This window comes from Gordionus sp. m RMFG-2023, chromosome 1, assembly GCF_954871325.1.
Source record: "Gordionus sp. m RMFG-2023 chromosome 1, tfGorSpeb1-WG-v2, whole genome shotgun sequence".
Classification (NCBI taxonomy): Eukaryota; Metazoa; Nematomorpha; class Gordioida; order Chordodea; family Parachordodidae; genus Gordionus; species Gordionus sp. m RMFG-2023.
Genome location: NC_088775.1, coordinates 24,410,710 through 24,436,825, shown reverse-complemented (window position 1 = coordinate 24,436,825; position 26,116 = coordinate 24,410,710). Strand labels below are relative to the sequence as shown.

General features: G+C 27.5%; 2 protein-coding genes and 1 long non-coding RNA gene across 3 annotated transcripts in view; 1 reads left to right on the top strand and 2 right to left on the bottom strand.

The window, feature by feature from the left end:
* Positions 1–206: 206 nt before the first annotated feature.
* On the bottom strand, positions 207–2,154 carry LOC135931499 (uncharacterized). Its single transcript, XM_065468660.1, has 3 exons — positions 2,026–2,154; positions 1,736–1,983; positions 207–1,675 (listed from the first exon to the last, which is right to left on the bottom strand). The coding sequence occupies exons 2-3, from the start codon at positions 1,929–1,931 to the stop codon at positions 348–350; spliced, it is 1,524 nt and encodes a 507-aa protein (XP_065324732.1). The 5' UTR covers positions 1,932–1,983; positions 2,026–2,154; the 3' UTR covers positions 207–347.
* Positions 2,155–7,329: 5,175 nt separating this feature from the next.
* The window catches only part of LOC135923372 (uncharacterized), a 37,536-nt gene continuing 18,749 nt past the window's right edge, over positions 7,330–26,116 (bottom strand). The window contains exons 10-21 of the mRNA XM_065458076.1: positions 23,885–23,957; positions 23,109–23,323; positions 22,955–23,058; positions 22,613–22,871; positions 22,202–22,292; positions 21,304–21,458; positions 20,063–21,186; positions 16,593–16,823; positions 16,270–16,407; positions 14,106–16,056; positions 8,418–8,527; positions 7,330–7,848 (exon numbers count right to left, since the gene is read on the bottom strand). Coding sequence (XP_065314148.1) covers positions 7,702–7,848; positions 8,418–8,527; positions 14,106–16,056; positions 16,270–16,407; positions 16,593–16,823; positions 20,063–21,186; positions 21,304–21,458; positions 22,202–22,292; positions 22,613–22,871; positions 22,955–23,058; positions 23,109–23,323; positions 23,885–23,957 — 4,598 coding nt within the window. The 3' untranslated portion in view covers positions 7,330–7,701. The remainder of the gene's footprint in view (positions 7,849–8,417; positions 8,528–14,105; positions 16,057–16,269; positions 16,408–16,592; positions 16,824–20,062; positions 21,187–21,303; positions 21,459–22,201; positions 22,293–22,612; positions 22,872–22,954; positions 23,059–23,108; positions 23,324–23,884; positions 23,958–26,116) is intronic.
* On the top strand, positions 9,001–9,425 carry LOC135930906 (uncharacterized). The gene is made up of 3 exons (XR_010572896.1): positions 9,001–9,075; positions 9,117–9,295; positions 9,341–9,425. It is a non-coding gene; the product is annotated as an uncharacterized LOC135930906 (long non-coding RNA).

The following is a 26,116-nucleotide window of genomic DNA, read 5'->3' as shown; positions in this document are numbered from 1 at the left end:
TCAGATAGAACTATAGACTAAACATGCATTAAGTTTTAAATATTTTTTTATCTTTCCCTTCTACTTTATTTTTTAAATTAACATTTTAATTTTTGAACTAGGTGATTTCTAAAGAAAAATATGACTTTATTTTTCCATATCTTCAAATATGGATTGTATATAAAATTATATTCCAAATAATATAAATATAATAAATAAAAGTTGCTTAATTATAAATAATATATATATTTCAAATATAATATATCATCTTATAGATAAATTTTTAAAAAAATATACCACAAATTATCTCATATCCTAAATGAAAAGAAAAAAACCCAAAAATTTAAAGTTTTAAAAAAAAATAATTTTCATTTCAGCAATTGCTTTAGCATTTCAAGTTCATGGGCTAGGCAGTTGACCTTGTTTTTGAGGCAGCGGTTATCAGTTATCAGATCCCTTTCTTCATGCACTAAATTTTGACTTTCTTCCTTTTTCTTAAGCCTGTACTTAGCAGCTGCAAACTTGTTTTGTATTTTCTTTTTTAGTTTGGGACTGTTGATTTCACCAAGAATATTATTAAAGTTCTTGGATGATTTGGAAGAAACTTCACTAGCCAAGCTTTCAGTATAAGATAAAGATGGGCTGAACGAACTTTGGTTGTTATAGGATGAATGAATTGATCGGGTAGGCCGAGAAGAAACATTGCTGAGAGATGGCTGCTCATTTAGAGAAGCATTAGCCAAATTTTTTATAACGGAATTGGGTACACTCTCGTGGTTACCATTATGAAAATAGCTAAGTGGCATTGTACATGGGTATTTTGTATCATTGTTACATGTGTATGATAAAGGGTCTTGATTTTGGCTCATAGAAATATGTGAATATGGGCATGAATGATGATTAGGTATTATTGTTGTAACAACTGGTTCTTCATTCTGCTCTATGTCATCCCCTAGATATTCATCCAAAAAATTTGAAAATTTTGGAGTTGCCAAATCATTTAATTGGCAATTGTTATCCAGTTCCAAGTCAAATATTAGATTGTCATTGTCAATAGGAAGCATTTGTTCATATGCATTGCCAGTGGTGATAGATTCATGTTTAGATGTGGAGTAGGAAATCCCTACTGTAATAAGATCTATAAATGGATCTCTTAACTTTGAGAGCAGTGAAGTATCACCAATAAAGGTATCAAATTCATCAATATTATGATCATCTATGTCATTGCCAGGATAGGAAGTTTTAGCATATGATGAATTGATAGACAATGGTGAGGGCACTGTAAATTTTGAACTTGCCTTATCAGAAGTTGTGAAAGAATGAGTAAAATAGTTATCCAATGAATTGACAGATGGGCCAGGAGATGGATAATCATAAATGAAGGATCCATTAGGTTGACTATTGTTGTAGTAATGTTCATTTGTAACTTTTAAATTATCAGGAATATGTGAATTAGAGGTACTATCATTTTTGCAATTTGTTGGATTAATGGAAGCTGGATCAATATCAGTTTGAATCTCTAAGTAAGATAAAGGCGGAGAAGGTATATAATCAGAATAGTTGCCATAGAATTTATTAATTTGTTTAAAATGTGACAAATTTAAGTTGCTAAAAATAGATAATATATTATTGTTTGTGCTTGAATTATCCATTCCTAGATTGATATCATGTGGAATAAAATTGTCAATTGAATTTTCTATTTAAACAGATAAAAAAAATATTATAATTAATTTTAAAAAAATATTTTAAAATTTACCTAGTAATATGTTGTCCTCAGGTAATTTGTCAAATAAAAATATATCATTAAATTTTATATAATCATTGGTTGCAGGCAAATTTGGGAGATTAGATTTCAAGTCATAATCTCCGTCACCTAACTCCATATCTTTTAACACCATGTCCGTATTGTCCATCCATAAGTTTATTTTTGAGTAATATATATCTCCAGTCATTAAAAGGGCGGGTAAAAGTTATTATTTTTTCCATAATTTGTTAGTTAGAACCCTATATAAATCAATAAATACATATAGCTTTATTTTTCATTACTTGAATCAGGAATTCAAGTTAATAGATATATTTTATAAGGATCATATTGATATTAATTTCTTAGTATATTAGGTAAAAAAGTTAAAAAATGATGTTAAGCAAAATAAAAACTCGGTTTTTATAATTTGCTATTAAAGATTCGTTTTAATAATATCACTAAGAATCATTAATATATATATATTAATGGTCCTATATTAAGGAGTACATTATTATTTTTTATATTTATTTTTTTTAATAATCAATGAAAGTTGGATAATAATATAAAATAGTATATACCGGATAAAAGCTTAACCATATTATTTCTCAATAACTGAATTAGAATTATATAAGCAACTTTTTTGCATCGACATTTAATATTCAACTATATTTATTTTAAATAAAGATGGATATTTTTAAATGGTTATATGTTTTAGTACTATATTGTACTGTTATATAAAAAACATTAATTTTAATTGTTTTGATTAGCGTAGTAAAACAATATAAAATAGACGAATAAATTCTCTAAATATCCTCCATCGCTTCCTGCTAACTATACATACCTACATCTAATCGTCACGAGTCTAACATCGTTCTACTATTATGGCCTGGCCTTGCTATATAATGGATCTCTGCTAGGATCGAGGATCCCAACGAGTGATTCTACCTAAGTCAAAGGTTAGTCCTATACATAATAAAATTCAATTATCTCAGTTTTATACTCTCAATGACCTAAAACTTTTTGAACATTCTATGCATAAGAGAAGGCTATTTTGCTCCCAATTACAGCGTTGACATTAAAAGGGAACTTGGATCTCAATCAATAAAAGACAGCAAAAATTAATGACTTTATATAGGATTTACTATTTTTTTTTTCAATAATTGTGATTATAACTTATTTTGTAATTTTATAATTATTTTTGACTTTATACTAAGCTTTTCTATTAATTGAATAGTTAATTAATTAAAAAATTAAATCTTCTAAGATATTTAGTTCTAAAACTATTTTATAAAGGACCTGAATTTGCATAAATATATACAGCGTCTACATGAGCGGGAGGGGTAGGAAGAGTTTGCATCATATTTTTTTGAGATGGTAGGGGGTAAGCTGCTTTAATGGGGGTAGGATAAATTTTTTGGGAGGTTATCTATTAAATTTTGAAATGAAATAGGACAAAATTTATTGCTGTAAAAATTAATACTTTTATTATAGTATTATTATAATACAATTCATCGACCAAATCTATATATTGCAAACAATCATACACATTGTTTTCCAAATAAACTATCCTTTTAAATGTAATTTAAAAGGTTTAGATATATCAGCAAGCTCATAATGCCATAATAATTAATTCATTGTAAATAATGGAGGTTTTAAATCTAAATAAATTCTTTATATTCACAAAATATCGATAGTTGGTAGTAGAGATAGATTAATTTAAGTTATCCTTTATAAATTATTTGAAAAGAGTATCAATAAATAAATAGGTGAAAATAATGGTAAAAAGACACCGCCGCCGAAGACGGCGCAAATTTTTTAGGGGGATAGGCAAAGGTTTTTGAGGGGGATTGCATCCAGTGAAAATCCTGTCATGTAGACGCTGAATATATATATATAGAAAGTTTATTATATGTCATGGAGTTGAGTATTAGTTTGATTCCACATTTATGTTATATACTATTTTCTAGCCCCACTAGGGGATGGGGCTCGAGCTCCCTCAATTAAAGAGCTCCCTAAAAATTTTGACATTTTTTTAATACCCTAAAAAAGATCATTTTGAAAATGTCAGCTTAAAAAAGTATGGAAATACTTATTGAAATTTTTTGAGCCCCCTGGGGAGTACACGTATTAAAAATAAATTTTAGTAGATGATATAAATATTTGGAAGCATGCATGGCTTAAGTCTACTAAAGGGAAGTTTGGAGCTAAATCTCCCATAAATTATATATAGAGTAAGATCTATACACTTCTTTAAAAATAAATTAACATACAATTTTATAAAAACGACCGTTTCTATTAATATACATTCCAAAAAACTATATAAAATATATATTATATTATGGCATTTGATAGACGTAAATAAATATTAAAGTAATTTTCAAAAAAAATATTATGATCAGTTTATTTAGTTTAATGATAAATAAAAATTAGTTTACTTGCTAATCAACGTCCAAAAGTTATTAAAATGCAATAAGACCTATTTATTTTATTTTTAACAAATATTAGCTAAATAATGTGATTGACTCCGATCTGCTATGTATCAATCCCCCCCTCCCCGGAACAACCTAGTTGGCTATAGAAAAAAATATGCTCCTTGCTGGATTCGAACGAATTCAGAACTATGTGATTGTTTGACACCCACTAAACCGAATAAGGGACAGACACTACTCGAAAGTATCAAATTCTTTTATATATAAAGATAAAATTATAACGCTATACAATATTTTAATAAATATAATCTTTACCCGTTTATTTAGGTTAAAATTAGTGATTGGCAAAATAAGGCACAAAATATTCCAACGGAAAACTAAAAATTAAAGAAATCGAAATTGGCAAAAATAGGTTAAATCAAATCAAAATTAATAGGCACATTAATGAAAATAAAGAGAAATGAAGATATAATTAATATAAATCAGAGACCTAAGATTATAATGCACCGCCTGGCCCTTTATAAAAATATATTTCACCCTGATTTCTTTAAAATAATAATTCGGTCAGGGTTAAATTTTTCTACGGCCTTGAATTTAAAAAAAATAAATAATATACCTGTTGTAACATTATATATTTTTTTATGTTTATTTTTGGGATTATTGATTTTTTATGTAATGTTGTCGAAAATATTAATATTTTATGTTTTTAAAAAAAGATATATATTCTTTTACTAAAAAGATTTCGAAAATTGTAATTTTTTGGGGATTTGAAATTATTATATATAAAAAGATTTCGAAAATATAATTATTATTTTTGTGAGAAAATTTTAAAATAAAAGAATAAAAAATTGTTTTGCGTAATAATTTGTGTTTAGTTAACTGTTTCATGAGGTTCTCATATCAGTAGTCACAATAATTTTACTGTTTCCTCAAATTCTCATATCATTAATCGCAATAATACCTATTCGGGGGATCATCTTAAAGCGAATAGAAAATACAAATATAATAACTTTTCAAATTACCTATCTCCATATTTGTCTTAAATGGAGTTATTTTAAATTACCACACTTTCAATTCGACCATGATGGTAATTCCCTTATTTATTGTTCCTCTTGTAATTTAATGAGGGACTTTTTGGATATTCTGATTAGTCTATTTTAAAAATAAAAAGGTTTGCACTATAGTCTTGGTTTAATCCACATTTTTTCAGGTGGGTACACTGAAAATTACTATAATATTGATTGAGTTATTATTTTAATTAGGATTTAGATTCGACTATTAAGTGTTTAATTTGATATAAAAATATAATATGCTAGTTTCAGTTGATTTTAAATGTTGCATAAAAGTCATTTCATTGGCCAATGTATTATAAAAATTTCCATTTTTGGTAACTCTTGTCATCTGGTTTTATATATTAATTCAGATGAATTTAGTAGGTAAGGTCATGCAAAGTGACAATATTGAATTAGGAAGAACCATTACACTTATAGGAAGTTAGCAAGATTTTTTAGATCGCTTTAAGGAAAACGTCTTTCAGGATTTCCTTGCTCAGCGAAAGAACTTGCGCAGAAATTGGAAATGAGTTTAGAAGAGCAGTGTTTTTCTTCAATAACATTAATTCTTAGAATGAAAGTTCAAAACAATTTACATACGAAGGAGGTGACACAATGTTACTAGATCAAGTGAAAAATTTCTTGGAATGTTTGGATCGATATTCAATATGACAGAATAGATAAATGAGCCTGAAAGCGAGCTTAAAAATCTTGTCAATTATTTATTTAACATATCAGGATATCTTAGAATGCGATAATAATCCACAAGATCTACTAATTAAATTAAAAACTCCATTAGAAATTTTACGCTATTAACAGTAATCGAATAAATGAAGCTTTACCAAATATATCCAATGTAATAAAGATTATTTTAATCATTCCAATTACCGTGGCATTCGCAAAGCTCAAATTAATTAAAACGTATCTATGATTCTGTATGGCACAGGACCGAATAGTTAATCACCCTTTAATTTCGATAGGAAATGCTATCAATTCATCATTAGATTAAACTAACATAATATCCTCTTTTAAAAACAAAAAGTTGAGGGGGATAAATAAAATAGCAATATTTTAGTCGAAGATTATATTCATTTTTTATAATGTGCGTTACTCATTTATGATTAAAATTTAATAAAGTATATGTACTTTTAGTTCATTGCGATAAGTTATCAAATATTAGGTAAATCGTGTTTTTTAAGGGGCCGCTAAATTATTATTGCCCTAGGTCGCCAAAAGTCTTGGCACGGCGCTGCTTGAACTTTTTTTTATAAATATAAAACAACTTTAAAGAAAGCAGAAGTACTAATTCGCGCCTCAATGCTTAGCGAATTATTTTCGGTGCATGCCTGAATAAGCTAAATTAGTCAATTTATAAGCAATACCCAACCAGATTATATAAGAAAAAATTTTTTTGGTACATAATCCCGGATTTATTGTATCACAATATTTATGCTCCTTATCTCCATATGGATGCAAATTACTCCTATTCCTCCCTTCCCCTCATTTTTTATAGTACATTTTCCTATCTACGGTTATGCTATAACACAAATTTTTTAAAAATTATATATTTTTTTTAATCAATATAAAAATTTTCCAGCGATTTGTTATTCATTATAAATAATAATAAATATACTATACTATATATAATAATTTCTAAGAAAAATAATATACGTTATATATAATAAAAAATTCTGTATTGATTTGATGCATTTTATAGTTATAATTTAAAATAATCATTTAATAGAATAAGAGTTTTAAAAAAATATATATTTTACAATGTTAAATAATTTATAAAAAAAGAAATATTATTCGGGCTAAAATGATAAAAAGAGATTTTAGAAAATTTGGAAATAAATTTTTCCACAATTTTTAAAATAATTTAATATATATTTTTTTTAAAATGTTATTCTTTCTTCAACTTGATTAAAAATAGTTTGTAAGACTAATAAAATATATAGAAGTTTATTAACATTATACTCAAAAACATTAAAGAAAGAAATAAAATGTATTTAATATTAGTTAAATAAATGTAGAACATTGTGAAAAATTTTTAAAATGGAGGATTTATAATTTCTAAAATACACTAATTGAGCAATTTATGGTATTTATAAATTATTTTTACTATAAATAATATAAATTAAATTTGGTTGTAGGATATTAGATTATAATTATATATTTTTTTCAAAGTCGGTATATTTTTTTATTCAAATTTTAAAAGAAAGATTAATAGATTTTGACACTACCGCTAATATAAGTTTTTCGTGAATTTTCTGAACTAGGTTTTAAACGAAGAACAATTTTTTTTAAAAAAAGAATTATTTTCTAGGTCAGCTAAAATTTCGCGGGAATTCTAAATTTTTTTAATCTCACCTATCGTGGTGCAATAGATTCTTCAAAAATTATTCATAAACTATATTTTACATGCCCTACTAATAGGTATTAGCTCCTCATCATCATTTTTAAATACGATATAGTGTGCGTATAAGTTAGTAAATATTTAAGTATCGATATCTTTTAACTTGCGCTTAATTTTGGAGAAAGAAAATCTGTCCTTGGGATTAACACTCCAACAATCTCGGACAATCAAGTTGTAAAGCGATTGAGGGCATTCGATGGGTCTGGGTAGACGCCACTGGTCTTTAATCTTATAATCATTCATAGATTTATTCATTTAAATAAAAAGAAGAAAATATATTATATTTAATATATAAACTACAGTCTGCACCCATCCACCCAAGGCCAGTACAATCCATTAGAGATAGGGTTGGACTGGTCCATACCAAAAGTTTTTTGTTTACATGTAAATTCTATTTAAAATCTAAATATTTTATATGTTTATGGAGGAAAATAAAAACAGGTGTTCCGATGCAGAGCTTATATTAAGTTATTTTAAAATAGTTTTATCCAATCCGGTTAGATTCTATCTTTCTCTATTCCAATCATCTTTCTACTTTTTTTAATACATTTATATATATTTTCCTTTATTCTTGAAAAATACACCGTTTTTAAAAGGACACAATGATATTAAAAGGATACTAAGTGGAGGTCACAAAATTATGGGCCGAGCAACTTGGGCGAAAATGTTTTCGGGATGGAGCCAGGCAATAACAAATCTTCACGGGTAAGTTAAGACCTGGCCGACCTCTAATACTATGTGACTAAGAAAATAGTTATATATTCGAGAAGCATATTTTTTTTCTCAGTTCATTATACCAATAATTCGTGTAGGCCCGTGACAAATTTTTGAGGAGTCAATTTGTTGAGAAATTCTTCGAGCTCCATTTGATTTATGTTGGCTGTTATTACGTTCTTTTGTATATTTTCTTAAATTGTATTATAAAAATAGACGAGATTATACAAAATATTTGGGTAATTCCATGAAAAATCACCCAATGTTTCGGACGACCATTTTTTAAATGGTTGAAACTTGGAATGAAGGTTAAATAGATTATATATTTTATAAAAAAAATCAAAGCACTAGCAAAAATGGAACCGAAGTGCCATCTTGGTTTTAAAAATCTCATATACTAGATAAACATTTAGTACAAAGGCACAAATTTTATATTATTTTATAGCCCGTATAATTCTCCTTAGGCTGTGTCCTAAATATCAAAAATTGCATAAAAATTAATTCGCGCAATTTGCGCGAATTTAACGAAAAAAATAATATAAGCCATTTTTAATGGAAAATTAAAATGATGGCCTAAATGATTTTTTCGATTTTGCACAAATCACATGATTCTTAAAAGTTATACGATTCGTAAAACTTTAATCATTTTTTCCTTAAACTTTTACAATTTGAGGGATTAAATGGCGACTGAATATTTATTAATGGAAAATATTAGAAGATATAGATATTTATGAAAATCAGGTATAATTATAAATACATATAAATATTATTTTATATTTTAGGTTCAGGTGCTAATATTTTGAATAGCAAGCAACTCAAATTTATTGAGGATTATTATTGACTAAAAGAAAATGTTGAAGATATTTGTAAGCATTCTGAAGCTAGTTTCAGTTTGAAACTATCTAAGGATTCTATTAACATCCAAGATGTGTTGAATGATCAAACATCACCACATTCACAGGTATTATAACATGAAATTAGAACTATATAATAAACTATGTTTTAGAATGATGAACCTAGTGCACAATATATCTTGAATGATTTAGTTAATACATTTAGTCCTATAGACATGAATATGTCTGAGAATGAAATATTAGAAGTTAAATATTTATTATATATTTTATTAATTTAATGATAGTTAGACAATTCTAATATTGAAAATATTTATCCTTGTTCCTCTAAAAGGAAAAATTTTGAAAAATCTAAAAGAATTAATAAAATTAAAAAATATGATACTGAGAAGATGGATATATTTAAAGGAAAATATTTATTATAAATAACTATTTATTTTTGAAATAGGTTTTGCAAATAAAATATCATATGATGATGATATTCATCATGTTCAGGCATTTTTTAAATCATTCCAAACAACCTTTAATCGAATGACTGAAAAAGAAATATACCAAATGAAAATAAAATTTTTAGAAAATATATCTTTATATATGTAATCTTATATCTTTATTTTTAATACCATATTTATAATATGTTCATATTTTGTATATTTTTCTAATAAAAATTATTATATTTCATTAATCAAACAATTGTTAAAATTATTTATAGATGTTGAGGAATTTATCAACATTCTCAAACAAAGTAGGGCCAATTAATGGAAATTAATGTTTAATCATTAATTAGGTTTTTATTGAAATCTTATGATACTATTAAAAATATAATATTTCATTATATAAATTAACCTTCATGCAATTTTATCTTCATAATATTCATTTAATAACTTTAAAAAAAATTAATGCTAATAATAAAGTAAATTACAACCTATATATCCTGATACACCAGAGTTGTTATGATACTTTTCATATTTATCTAGATAGATACATGGTCTAAAAAGCTTAATATACCAAGATTTATAAATAAAATTTTTTATTTTAATCATGTAAGATGAGTGAAAAATATCAAAATAAAATTTATTCAGTTTGATATTTTATATATAAAAAATTTGTTTAGTTTTCTATATCAAATCCTAAATTATGCTATTATTATTTTTTTTACATAATATTTTATTTCTAAAGATAATATTGGCTGAGAGATAGTAAAATAAATTGCAAGAGTCCTAGGAAAAACATTCAATTAAATTTAGTCATTTATTTAAGCAGTCTTCCTCATTAAATTAATTAAATAACTTTATTCAATATAATCAAAACAACACTTTTTATTGAATATTTATAAATAAATTATATAACTTTGACAAATGAAAACATTCATAAGAGATATAAGGTTATGAGAATTAAAAAATAAATGTATACAAAAATTTTACATATAATTATTTACAAATAAGTTAAATGTTTCTCTGATATTATTAGAGCTCTCATTCCATCACTGGAACTGAGATTGGGTAAAATTTAAAATTGGATATTCTTCATGTACTGGTGTACAATCATTTCCCTCAAGATCAATAATAATATTATGCAAAAGGCAGTCAGCCTTAACTATTTGCATAGTGTTTGTAATATTTGTCTTTGCATATAATGCTATTTTCTAAAGCTCATACCAGTTGTTAAATATCTATAAATATATACAGATTATAAAAAAATAAAATCATCATACATGTATATAGAGACGTTGCTTCATACTAATAGAGTTTTTATGTTTAACTATAGCGGTGTCTATAGACTCCAAATTTATAAGAATGTAGTTGAATGTTTCCACATGCATGTGGAACATCTGACGAAATTTGTCAGGATAAGATGGAATACTATCAAATATTTTAAAAAGTCCTTGATCTCTAGAATTAATACATATAATATAAATAATATCATATATACCGGCCTTCTAAAAATCTATGTCTTCTTCTACGCTCAGTCGTATCAACAAATTCATATCAAACATTTTAAAATTGAAAATAAATGTATGAATCGGGACATGTTTCGTATCTCCCAAATCTCCCATAATTTTTGCGATTCGCAAAAATTTTAAGAAATTTTTTTTTTGATTTAGGACACAGCCTTAAGAAAATATTTTAAATATTTTCAGTTTTAAAGTATTTCCGGTAAAATTAAAAAAATTATATTGAGAAAGGTTTCATTTTAAACGATGAAACTCATCAAATATGTTTATTACTAATATATAAATTTTTGTAATAATTTTGCGAATAAAATTTGGATAAAATTATTATATATTTTATACCACAATAAAAAGAAAATATTATAAATAATTTTAATTTTTATATTCTTTAAAATTATAAAACTAAATAAAATTTAGATTTTTATTTTCTCTTTAATATTTTACTAAATATTTAAATATATTGATAATAAACATATTTGGTGAGTTTCATCGTTTCAAATTAGCCTTTCTTAAATATTTTTTTGTTTAACAGGAAATATAACGATATAGAAGATATTTTTAAAATAATTTAGGAATTTTCTTAGAGTGGATTTTGAGAGCTACAAAATGATATATAAATTGTGACTTTAAACTAAAAATATTTTATATAATTTTAAATTCGTTAAAATAAGAAAAGGTTCTCATTGGACTTTGAGAGCCATTTCAGATTTATTATAGCTAGAACTTTATAATTTTGATTATAAAATACACATACTAGCGTTGTTAAACTGCCCGATTTGAGCCGATTTTTATAAACGACTAACTCAATATTTTATTCAGAAAAATATTATGCAAGCCTTAAGATCTTACTTATAGATGGCACACAGGTTTGGAGAACTATTAACTAAATTTCGAGTTTTAGGCCATATTTTTATGACTAAAATATTGAGTTAGTCGTTTTTAAAATCGGCTCAAATCGAGCCATTTAACACACTAATACATACTATAACCAATATGCTAAGTTTCATTCATTTTAAAAAGGGTAGTCCGAAAATCGCATTATTTAAATCAACATATATGTCATAGAATTACCCATTTTGAATTTTAAAATAAACATAAGGACAAAAATTGTAAGTTATCTTGATATTCCCGAAGTATACTTATTAAATGTATGCAAACCAAAAATCAGTGTAATTAGAGCGCTACTTTTTTTCCAATTATTTATTTTTTTAGAGCACTATCATTTTTATAATTTATTATTTAATTTTAAAAACGAAATTTATATTTTCAATTTGTATTATAAACCTAAATCATCTGGTGTAAATTAATTAAAATGTCATCGCAAATGGATATCCAAATCGTTGTAAGTGAGTCAGACAAATGGAAGGTACCCTGGAAGAAAATGTTCTTGATAACAATAATAAATTTTCCATTTCCAAAATTTGAAAAATATTATCAAATTAATGTAAAAACAAAAGGTGGCTACAAATTTATTTTTTCAAACTGTATAAAAATATATCCTCAAATAAATCTAGTAGCTATAACCTCAAAAAACACCTAAAAGTAATTGTCATTTATAAATTTTAATAGTATTTTTTGAAAAAATGTTCATGCCAACAGTTTTAAAGGGATAGAAAAACATCTTAATAATTTTGGTAAGGGGAGACTACATCTAAAAGACCAATTCAATTCAAGCTAAATTGATTAATAATATTGTGCATGCCAAGTTATTGTCGATTTTATAATTGATACAGTTCAGCCAATGTCGGTTGATAATCCATCATTTACCATGATGATTAAAACTCTCTCCCCTGGGACAACAATTTTTTGTTGCCAGACACTAATGATTGAGATAGCAAACAAAGATTCCCTAGTTTGAACCATAAAAACGACTTCCATTTATAATTTTTTTGAAATAAAGCATATTAATATAATAGAAAATCTTTTAAATGCGTTTTTTTAAATCTAAACATATAAATGAGCATTTTTGATTATTTTTCTTATATTAAAAATATGTATATATAAAATACTGCCTTGCGCTCAAGTGTTGTTGAGAGATTATTTAGCAAGGCGAAACTTATACTTTCTGATCGTCGCATTAGACTTGGGGTGATAGAATAGAAATGATTTTATTATTAAATGCAAAAAAATAAATAAAAATTGAATATTACGATAAATAGTTATTTTTATTATATAAATTATAGTCCTTTTACATAAATTTTTTTATAATTAAAACTAAATATATTTAAATATTTATAAATGATGATTAATTACATTATAAGCAAAAAATAAAACAAATTTATTTCTAAATTTTTTTTATAAAAAGTAGCCAAAGCTACTTTTAAAAAATAATAGCTAATACGGTAGGGCGGTCCTTTTTTGACAAATAGCGATAGAGGTAGCGCGCTCTTTTAAAAGTAGGGTTTAACAACTCTGGTAGTAGGTTAACAATTAAATGGACACCTTATCAAATAGGACCAAGGTAAAAAGGAATGCTTATTGTTCCCTTGCGACGATAAAATTTTGCTTTAAATTACAATTTTGAAACAATGCTTTATAACCTCATTCAATCTACAGAATAAAAAACCTCAGGAATTTTTACTTATATTTATGGTCGAGTTAGTGTTATATATTTCGGAAATTTCAAATTCTCTACTTGACCCTATGCACAAGAAAGTACGGGAAATAACTCAAGTTAATTGTTAATTCGAAGTACACCTTTAGGATATAGAGAACTTATACAAATTTTAAACAATTCTGAGCGATTAATTATTCTAAAAATATCAAAAGAAATAAATTTTACAAGACTAAATATTAATTAAATATAGGGTAGATAAGAATAAAAAATACATCTTTACACCAAATTTAAAATATTTTGCTCTAGGGGTTAACTTTAAAAAGTTACAGCTCTGATTTCTTCTCTAGCTAGCCATTCCGCTCAGTCTCCCCTAATAATCTTTTATATATGATTTAATTTTAATAATAATATAAACTTAGGCGTTCGGTGAAATGCTTGAGAACCAATCGCCTCAGTACTATTTGAAGTGGATTCATGCCATTGCACATGATTTCCCAACAAGTAACGCCGAAACTCCATACATCACTCTTTTGCGTAAATAAAATTCTGCCCTTTTTATTGCTATCGCTATCAACATAACCCTCGTCGATTGGCGAAGATAATTGGAATGATTTGAAAACAGGGTTGTCATTTCCCTGTAAATTTTTAATATAGATTGATTTGGAATTGTGACTGGTATTGCTACTATTGAATGATTGATTTTCCTCATTCGATAAAATATCGACATAATAATGTATCTTATTTGGCGATTGAAATGATTGGTTATCGCCAATATGGTCGCTCGACAATACATCCGGTATGTAATGTTGATTTAGTGCGAACAAAATTTTTCTATCCTTTGCGTGAGTTAATTGATTCATTTTAGGCGATGACTTAGGATCTATATCTTGAGGAGGTTTATCGATTGACTGAATATAGTCTTTTTTTGAATCTTGGGTCTTCCGTAAACTGAAATTATGTTCTCCAATATTTTCTAACATTCTCTGGTCCCCATATTGGGTAGGAATGGTTGAATCAGTTGCATAGCGATCAAGTGGTCTATTTTCACTAGTATAATAGTAATAGTTTTTAAAAGAGGAATCAATCATTTTATTGAAAGTAGGTATCTGATTATTTGTGGCCTTGGAAAAATTGATATTACTAGTATTTGTGGGGTGATTATATTTGGAGAGATAAAAATATTGATTCTCCTCATCGATAACTGGGTCAGTGATTGATAAGGTAGCATTATCTATATATCCGTTGTACAACAACGCATTATGATCTTTGGGGAATAATTTATTTACCAGATTATAGTTAACTCGTGAATGATTTAAGTGATTGTCGAGAAAAATGTATCCATTGTTGTAATTTTCCAAAATTAAATCCTTATCGCTGTCAAGATGATGGCCAGAATAGAATGAGTGATTGACTTTGTTTAAGGGCATATTTTTAGGAAGGAAATCAGTATCGCCGTCAAAATTGTGGTTATTAATTTCAGCGTCATCTGAGTTCTTGCGCAACTCCTGAATACTACTTTGCATATTTTGAGTTTCGGGAATATGAGCATGACTAATTGGTAAATTTTCATGAGAATTAATTTTTTCTGTTACTACCAGATGTGAAAATATATAAGGATCCTGATTATCATTTAAGTCAAAATTGTGAACGGTACCATTCAATAAGTCATCTTTGTCTCCAGGTCTGTCTTCGTTACCTCTCGAAAAGCTTTGAGAATTTTTGGGAATATTTTTGAGATCTACACCCCGTTCCTTACCCACCGAAATATTCTTACGACTCATCGAGAAAGGAATAATTTGAAGAGGAAAGCATTCGGGTGCGAACCAGCACACTGGCAATTCTCGGTTACTACTTTTAGCCTCGTAATATGCCTCATAAAACATGCCCTTTCGGTGGTAATAGTTATAGTTATTATCCTCACGGTTACTGTCCCTTTCGTTAAGTAGTAAGGATTCCTTAAATCGATCGTAAAAATAATCGTTTTCGTCCTGATTAGTTGATTGGTCAGCTATATCAAGATTTGAGCTATAGGATTGGTCAGTTGTATCAATATTTGAGCAATTCTCTTGATCTTTAGATTGGTCAATAATTTGCTCCTCTTTACTCGCCAATTGGTGATTAGCTTTATAACTTGGGGTTAATTCTGAGTGAGGTTCGATCATTTGATTTCTAATCTTTGAATCAATGATAATATTAGATTTTACACCTTTTCCCTTGGAAGGTTTTGATTGCTTGCTTACGGTTAGAAATTTAGCCAAACCAAAGTCGGATATTTTTACGGAGCAGGCATCGTCAGTTACTAAAACGTTGCGAGCAGAGAGATCCCTATGAACTATACCTAAGGTAGTGGTTAGATAGTCCATTCCCTTTAAAAATTATATAATTAAAAATAAATAATTTTTATATTGGCATTCATTCAAATATTATAAACAATTTAATCTATTGGATTGAATACAAATCTTCCATTAGAAATCTCGATAAGACAGCTATGACGTATTTTTTATCTCGTCATTCATTATTATACCGAATGCTGGCTCAATCCTTCTTTCGAAAATTAAAATAAAAGTTTGCAAAATTACGTTGACTATATCGGCTATGTACTTCATCTTGCGTTTCAAATCGATCTTATCATGAAAAGTTCTGAGGAATGAATCCAATGATCCTAATTGCAAGTATTCCATGACCAACTTTTTCACGGGGTAATTAATGATTATGCCCTAATCGTAAAATGATATATAAAACAAAAACATAAATATATAACATTTCAATGAATCAGAATTAAAAAGCGAATCTTTAACTTGGTGTGATACCTTCAAAAATATGCTTGTTAGATTAGATCTTTAAAAAGGAGTAATAATGTAATAGTGGATATCATTATATATGAAAGTTAAATTAGAGTTACCTTAATCTGTATGATATTAGGATGGTTCTGGAAAGGGAAGGAAAACTTCTTCATAATATTGATCTCATTTTCCAGGTCCTGCCGGCTTAAACTGGAAGTTTCGTTATTGCCTTTATCATCGCCCAAAATTTCCATTTTTATTTTCTGTTTTTTGAGAGATTTCACGGCTACCTTTTCGGTAATTAGACCGTACCGGTTCCATTCGGCGAGCCACACTTCACCGAAATTCCCCTTATTTTAGAGAAAAATAAATAAGATGAGAAACATCTGCAGTTCTAGTAGAACAAACTTAATGATGTTTTGTGAAGGGGATTATAAATATTTTTTATATTTTTTGAGTCTAATTTCTTCTTTAAAAATTTTATCTCTCAAAAGCAGATGTGAAATATGAGTGATGTTATTTACAGTTTGGATGACTATAAAGAAAAACTCGTATTAATGAAAATTATTTGTTGGCGAGTTAGTGTCAAGCGAAGGGTTGGTGATTCGATTCCCGACAGAACCCATTTTTATGGATTTCTTAAAGGTTAGGGTTAAAAGTATGGCTGTACCGATCCATAAATACAAATTAATTACCGATCCGAAATTCATACAAAATGATCCGATAAACGTATTTAGATTTTTATTTAAAATAAATAAATATTTTCTATGCAAAAAAAAATTATGGGCAAGACATGAACCACTTCAAGATTTTCCGTTTCTCAGACCAAGGCGATATTTGGTGCATTTTCGTAGCGAATGATAAATAAATCTTTTTTTTTTATTTTCTAAAAATTAATCATCTCATTTAAAATATGTGTTTAGGCTGAATGTGACTAGTTAAAATATTTTCTTGTGGCAAATAATATAAAAAGATCAGATTTTCACTATTTTATTTAAAATAGTTCTATTTTTATAAAACATATATAAATTACATTTTTGTGCCTTTCATTTAATCATTATTACTAAAAGTGTAAATTAAAAAATCTAATATAAATACATACACAATCACAAATAACCAAAAACAGTTATAATATCAGATGGGCTTTTTTGAAAACATGGTTCAATCGTAATCAATTTTTTTTAAATGATAAATATCGATCCCGATTGGCATTGGAGACCCGAAAGTTGGGTCGGATTATTGTAATTAATTTTTATTTCGGGTTGGAAAAATATTTTTTGCCTGCTGGTTGGGTCAAAAACTTATCTTGCAAGTCTCTAATAGGCAAGGCCCTAGTCAACAAATATAAAAAGGGTTTAACCAAATTTTGTAAATATCATCACCCAATAAATAGAGAATAAAATACATCACTTATAACACCATGAAAGGAAAGATTTTTGAAAATAAGATTATAATAAAAATAAATAGATATTTCTATGGTTATATAATACGAAAAACGTTTCTGTTACTTTGGGATTAAAAGAATTAAATGAATACTACCCTATACTGACAATTCATTTATTAAAAGTATACAGACATTGAAGTCCGCGTAACCCATAGTATTGGGTATAAAAGACGCCATTTGATATTATTTAGCCTAAATGTCGTATAACTGTCTTTCAATGGTGGTGTACTTCAATGTATATATACTTTTAATTAGTTTTAACAAGGCCGCTTTAGAAAAAGCGCATTCCCACTTTATTAAAAGGAACGCCGCGTTTTAGCCTTCTTTTGATTTAAATTTTCATTATATAAAGTACACAACCTGAAAAAAATTGAATAATATAAATTTTTTATAATCTCATATTTGCTTTTAAAAAGAGCAAATTTTCTAAATTTAAATTTGACAAGTCGCCACTCTTTTCGCCACAATCTGTTTAGTAAGCCTAAAGAAGCGGCGCTCAACAGAAGATTGTATTTTATAAAACTATTTTTTGAATCGTTATAATTACCAAATATATTTATTATGGTATTGTTTATTAAAAAGATCTGTTAGGTATATTATATTCATAATAATCTGTTCGATTGAAACAAAAAAAATCTTCTAAATCATTGGAGATATTTTCTGTGTAATTGTACGTATTTTTATATTAGGAATTTGTTTTCTAATAATATTAATTTATTTATTTTTAATTCCCTATTTTGATCTCTGCTTATCTATTCCCAATTCGATTGAACACGGGATGGATAATATCATCATTATAAACAGTTTAAAATCTGCAATAAAGTTATAATAAATAATGACTTATATTATAAAATTATAAAACTTTTATCAATGCCGCATATATAAGAGACTCTATAAGAGGTTGGTTGCACAATACTTTTATTTTGAAGAGTTTAGAAATAGTTAAAATTATAAAACCTAAAATGAAGCCCACTTTCAAGATCTTTACCAAAAAGTCCTTAACCTGAAATTTATTCATTTCAAAAAAAAACAACGATATTGATATTTATTTGGCTATATTCTTTACATTTACGTTCTTGAGTTAAAGCGTATAAGTCTTATATGTTATGGCATAAATTATCAAGATTTTTACGTTTTTTGCATATTTTATCTAACATTACCTGAATTCATAATATGAATACCATATTGTAGTATTTGAACATATCAAATATCTTCAATATTTTTATTATATTATCAGCCATTGCTGATAGATTTTCTTTATAAGGACTCACGTTTGAAATGAGCTTTGGGATATAATTTTTAATTATCTATTTTATAAAGCTTTCTCCACATCAACGGTGGGCCCTAAATTGATATTTTAGCAGACACAGCGTGAATGTTGTGGTAGATAATCACAACTTTCTTCTCTGGTCATGATATCATCGAAATCCACAAGTTGCTATATCCATCTTACAACTTTTATACTCAAACATTTAACTTCTTTTAAAAAAGAAAAATATTATTTTTAGAATGGAAATTTTATTTAATCCATATTAATATCTTCTATATCTGTTAATAACATGATATAGTTTTCCGTGATTTTTATATTTTATAATTTGAATTTAAAAAATGGCAAAAAGATAAATAAATAACAACTCGGTTCAACTTTTAATTAAATAGTTGTATATATCAAAATAAATATATATTATTTTTATTGTATTCAAGAAATCTAACATTATTTTTTAAACAATTTATGCAATAAAATTATGGCGCTTATTCCAAAAAAGGGGCTAGTTCCCACTCTCTCTCCAAATTTATGAAAATAATCGCTCCAGATGTTTTTAAAAATAAGTAGCGGCCATGGAACTCTGCTTTATATGCACCGAAATGCATATATGAATCGTCAGTCCAAATTAGTGCTAATTCCAATTATTTAGGATCATAAAAAGACCTTATAAAGATTTTTAAATAGATATATTTGTTTTAAACCTATTGAGTATCTTAAAATTAAAATTTGTGATTATCCCAAAGTAGATTTTAAGGAATAAATTGAGAAGGTAAAAAAAACTAAATTATGTAATACATGAAACAAGATTGGAAAAGATTATTTTAGTTTTTTGGGGCACTTAAAAGTAAGATGAAAAAAAATTCTAAAGCAGCTATTACTTCACCCAGCTTCCTAAAGTATTTAATTTCCTTCTTCTCATCAATAATCCATTGATCTCTTATATTGTTAACACTGTAGGAATCCACACTACTGCCCCCAAGATAATCGCCTGTTTTATCTATCTCATTCTTATTAATCGACTTATCGTAGACAAGTTCCTTCCTACCATGCTCCATCTCTTCTTTACTATCAGCTATTTTGTAACCGCCTATCCCGTCAGCTGCAGTAATAGAGCCATCGGACGGTGTTCCTTTGCAAGTTTCAACGTTAATTATCGAAGGTAAAAGAGTTTGGGGAAGTTTAGCCAATTTTATTAATTTCGTCGTTGTAGTGGAAAAGATTTTTTGGAAAAACTTTGTGGCTACCTGGTTCGTTTTTGTAAAGGTTGTGTTAAGTTTATTGACAGAAGCGATAGATTTGACGTTTAGTTTATTCGTTTCAAGGTCACCGCCGTTACCCTTGGTTTTTCTAAATTTCGAGATTTTGGGGAGTGATTCGATCTGCCCGACCTTATTATCGTCTATATTACTATCTTTGCCATGGCCCTCTTGAGATTCAAATCGATTGAAATCGTTAAATTTATCGAAATCGTAAGAATTATAATCTTTTCGAACTTGATCTTCGGCCAAATAGTTTAAATTTTGAGTCAAACTACCGTGAGCCTTTAATTTGCTTTCGAAAGATTCGTCATTTTTAGGCAATGGACTCCTATAATCAAAAACGTAAGTAGATTCCGTCATATTCAGAGAGGAATTATCATCATTATATTGCTCACCGCCAAGGTCATCAGGTATAATTACCTTCATCTCTAATCCTATCAAGGGCTTACCTAATTTTGAAGATCTACACCGTAAATTCCTGGACGAGATTCTTTTCAAGGGTAAAAGGGATGAAGGGCGCTTTGGCGAAGGATGATAAAGGGACAAGAGCAGTTCCTGATCGTCCAATAGATAATTATTATCAATATCGGAAGAATTTGTTGAATTAGTGGAAAATTTACGTTGTTGAGTATTATTATTAGTATTATTGCTAAAAGATCTTTCCCTAAAACAATTTTTCTTACCAAATGAAAAACGCGGCCGTGGTTGGTAGATATAGATGTCATCATTGGCATGGCCAAAACCTTATAATAATGTATGTTTAAATTTAATTTAAAAAATTATATATAGTATAGGAAGAAATATTGTGATGAAGCTTTATAATAATAATAAAAAATTCAAAGAAAGTTGAAAATGGTAACCCCTTTGAATGGTATCAAGTGACAAGGAAGTTAAATGAGCATCTGATTCAATCATGGGATTCATTGCATAAAAATGATGATCGAATACGTAATTGTCCTCGGAACAAGGGATAGATGGATTAAAGTAAGAAGGGGATGTCATTTGTCCGCAAGATCTATAAGGAAAATATAAGATATTTTATAATAATATACAATTTAATAACTAAGTATTTGGAGATCAGTTTTAAAATTTTATAAATATGAAAATTCTATTGGGAAAAAATTCCCGGACAGGATCGGTGAAATGATCTTTGGTTCATTTAATACAAGAACCAGAAGTAATCCGAGGTTTAACTTGAACGAACTTTTATAATTTCAATTGAGCAATAATTCTACCTATTTTTAAATGGGACAAATCAAGCTTATATATTGTATTTAAATCAGAGACCTGCAGGGGTACCATTTGCATGGCCCGGTCCAGATTTTTTTTAAATATTTTATTTCAGCCCGGCCCAGATTTTATATTTCAAAGAGGATTATTTTGAAAAAAATTTCGGCCCGGCATGGATTTATTAAAAATATATTATATTTATTTTTATAGCGATTTAAAATATATAGCCCGGCCTGGGTATATTATTTTAAAAAAAATTCAGCCCGGGTATATTTAAAAAAATTAAAATACGGCCTGACCCGTGTATTCGGGCCGAGCTTAGGGTCGGGTTTGCAGGTTTCTGATTTGAATGGACCTGGTTTTTAATTTCTTAATTGAAATCTACCATTTTTTTATAGAAAAATTATGCATTTTCCCTGGCAAGTTATTAAGGGCTAGATTATTTTTATTTCCAATTTTTTAAACCAATCATTCCCGTATTTATAATGAAAATATTAAATTTTTCAGAAACAGTATCCGAATTGTAACCTTTCTCCCGATTCTTTACTTTCGATCATAAACTTTCGGTCATTTTGCATTTTTTTCTTGGAATTGACAGTTGTGTCGTTATTCGTATTACCTTTTTATTAGATATTTAGCAGTTTACTTCCTAATAAAAAATTGAACCATTTTTTTTACATTTAAAAATAGTAAATAATTATATTAAGGGACAAGTATTAGAGGAAAATAGACAGTTATTTTTATTTCTCAATTTTTATAGTTTTGACTTTTAAAATTTAAATTATTTATAAAAATAATTGTCATTTCTTGTTCGAGGATATCCTTAAGACTAAATATAATTTCTTAATTATTGAGGTTCCATGGATATAAAAAATATTAATATCATATCTTAGTAGCAAACAATATTATAAATTCGATTTGGCAATTATTTAAATGTACCTCCCAAAATAAATTCGACCTTTTTGGGGCTGTAAACATAATCCCCGTCGCCATCTTTTTTAGAGGTTACGGGGTCGACAAGTAAGAATTCTTCGCCTAGCAGGGTATCGTATGTATTACTCTGATCGGCGAACGAGTAATCGCGCGGAAAAAATGCGATGTTTGGACCTATTTGGTTGTCAAATAAGTGGAGACCATTTTTCAAGGTTTTAACGCGGGAGTTTAAGACGGAATAAAATATTTGGTGCACATCCCTTACCTATCATAAAAAAAAATTATCATTTTCTTTATTATTTTCTATTTCTTTCTTTCTCTCTTAATAAAAAAATTGTCCGTGCATACCAGTTCTTGTATTTTGATTCGAAGATTGATGTCCTTATTCCAGCATTTTAGCATCACATAATACAATTGATCTGGGCAGTTTTTTGGCTGAGGTAACCGTTTACCTATTAAAAGATCGATTCAAGAGATCAGATCAAGCTAAAAATTATAAAACCTTCAATTATCCTTCTCTTAAAAGACCTCTCCCTTATTTCTCCATTTCCCTTTTCCATCGAAGTTTTAGGAAGCAACTCAATATATGGGTCGACTCGCGCGAAATTCAGGGTCTCCCATATTGTAGTTCCGAAGGCCCATACGTCGGAGGTGTGGGATGGATGATTTTTTAAAAGAAATGTGCGGGAGAATTGTTCGGGGGGGATGTAAGGTAAACTTTTTTAAAAAATAATAATATAAATATATGGTAGTCTCTCATCTCTTTAAGTGTATGAGAGATCTTTTAAAATTCGTATATTTCATAAATATGATTTCCCTAATTGATACAGTTCAAAAATCTAGGTAGCGCTAAGATTATTGGCGCTCATTTAAAAAACCCAATTAACTTAGACCAAAATCTAAATAATTAACTAAAAAAGGAAATCAAAATAAATGTATAAGAACCAAAATTAGGCGGTATCTAAATCTAATTTTGGAGATGCACCCCGCGCGCTATACCACTGGCCTAACATTTATGTTGTTTCTTTAATGATTGATTATTTATAAGGGTGTCAAATTTTTGCATCTCAAAGTTAATTAAATGTAAAATCAGCAATTATTACATAGAAATTATTTTTGTTTAATAATAAATAATTGCTATAAAAACTCCGAGCCCAAATCTTTATTTTAGACCGGAATCTAGTATATATTAACATAACATAGTAACAACCTGTCCTATTTCGAATAAAGTAATTTATTAATTATTATTAACAAAAATTTTTTATTTATATACTTTACCTAGAGGATGCAATATTTTTAAGTGGAATTTCGGTGTTTTTCGTCTGTTTCGAACCCGTATCGTTTTCTCCTGCTTTAATAAAAAAAAACAATTTAATTTATTATTAAAACGTGTTTGTTAAATAACTTGTTAAGGTATACCCAAATTAAAAAATAACGCCGATTTTACATTTTGTCTCTTTTACCAAACTATGGTAGTTATATTTTGACCTACATGATTTTAATTGGTAATTTAAGGTTTGATTTTATAATCTATTTTGGATGGCTAATTTCTAAGTTATAACCCAATTTATTTCAAAAATAACGCCGTTTTTAAATTTCATGTTTTAGTCATTATTTTAAATGGTCATACCTAATGTTAGAATGGGTAAGATTGTCTGCTTTTGAACATCTACAAAAACAAGGTTAAATTTTAGTTTTTCAAAATTATGTCTAAATTTTAATTTCAAATGACTCATAGAATTCCAATTAATCCAATTACCTGGGAGAAAATTCTTGATTTACATGAAGAAAGAATGGCTTAAACAACCTTAAATGAAAAACTACACCTAAGCAAAGAAAATATTAAAAAATTAATTGATCCCGTCAAATCTGCTTTCAATAGCCTCAAAGCCAAAGGTATTCAGGGATAAACGCAGTTTGCAATGAATTATCAGAGAAGATCGCGGATCAAATTTTATTCATTTAACTCAAAATTGAGAGAAACGACAAAAATAGACTTTATCTTCTACCTCCAAAAGAATGATTTATTTTTTGGGTTATAAATTTTATACCGTAACAGTTTAGTTTAATGATACTAAGATAAAATCTCTTAAAAAAATATCTATTACCAGTTAACCAAAAGAACGATACTTTTTCGCAAAAAAATACAGATCGGACCTGGTCAAAAGTTATTTTAGACTCTAGGTCTAAGTTTGTATTGGAACTTGAGAGTATTCATAATAATGTAATACACAAGGCAAATGAATCATTCCATTCTAATAAATTAAAAGTATTTGGAAAAATTAAGTATCTTAGAGCTGCCATTCGAGACAATACCTAGTAGTCATTAAATCTAAAGGAGACGTCTCTAACCTTTGACCTAACTATATTCATCTTTGAATCAAGATGGTAAATTTGTTTATGCTATAGCTCTTGTATTCAACCTATCTAAAAATAAGCCTAGTTAATAGGCGCAATTATATATATATTTAATATTATACATGACAATAAATAAAATATTTCATCCTATCTTAATAAAGTTTTAATATTGCAGCATTGCATCCGGAAAGCAAAAACCGGCGTTATTTTTTATTTTAAGTAGTACAACTTATAAGTAATGAATAAAAAAAAACAAGATTAACGGGTTTTAGATTATTGAAGTTTATTATTTTGTCTATTGGTTTATAACAGGGACATAGAATGAAACTTTGAGTAAATTTATGGAAAGGAACGAGTAATTCGAAATCTTCCCGGACCGTTTCTAAAAATATATAAATTTATTATTTATTTCTATAATTAAAAAAATAAAAAATAATAATCCATATAACCAGGTGCAAATTCCTTTTATATTCTTTTACAATTTTTTTTTATAATAAATAATCAATTCTATCAACAATAAAAAATTTTCGAGCGGATCGTTTAAATAAATCAAAAGCTAGAATACTAGGAATCCAATAAAATAAATTATCCTATCCTGTATGAATCGGTCCAAATCGAATTAGCAACTCCATGTAGCCAGGTAATTGTTAATCGTTGTTTTTCGACATTCAAATTTATATTAACACCATAAAAAACCAATATAAATTATAATCTTTTAGAAAATATATTATTGCTTCGATATAAATAATTGATTCATTTAGTGATTAAATAAAGATTAATTAAAATATATAAATTTTAAAAATATATTTCGATATTTTTCTAGAAGCGTTCCGGAAAGTTTCGAAAGCTGAAACGGAACAATTTTTTGACACCAGAACGAAAAAAGAACGCAAAAATGCCCTTATTCCGGGTATCGGTTTATATCTCAATGTTGATATGATAGTCCAATAATTAAATGTAAATAAAATATAATTTTGTATACATAAATGATACCATTTATTAATCAAAAAACAATAATAAAATAGACTATGTTTACCAAATAGTATAAAGTGAAATGGGCATTAAATACATGTCAATAGGGACATGAGTGGAATCTATAAATCTAGGCATCACCCTTCCTTATAAAATGGTTATATTAATATCTGCGAAGGA

What these genes read in the sequence shown, in the direction of transcription:
- LOC135931499 (XM_065468660.1), bottom strand. Translation starts at nt 1,931, where the DNA reads ATGACTGGAGATATATATTACTCAAAAATAAACTTATGGATGGACAAT. An exon ending in TGAGGACAACATATTACTAG is followed by an intron (nt 1,676 to 1,735) that starts GTAAATTTTAAA and finishes CTGTTTAAATAG; the next exon opens with AAAATTCAATTGACAATTTT.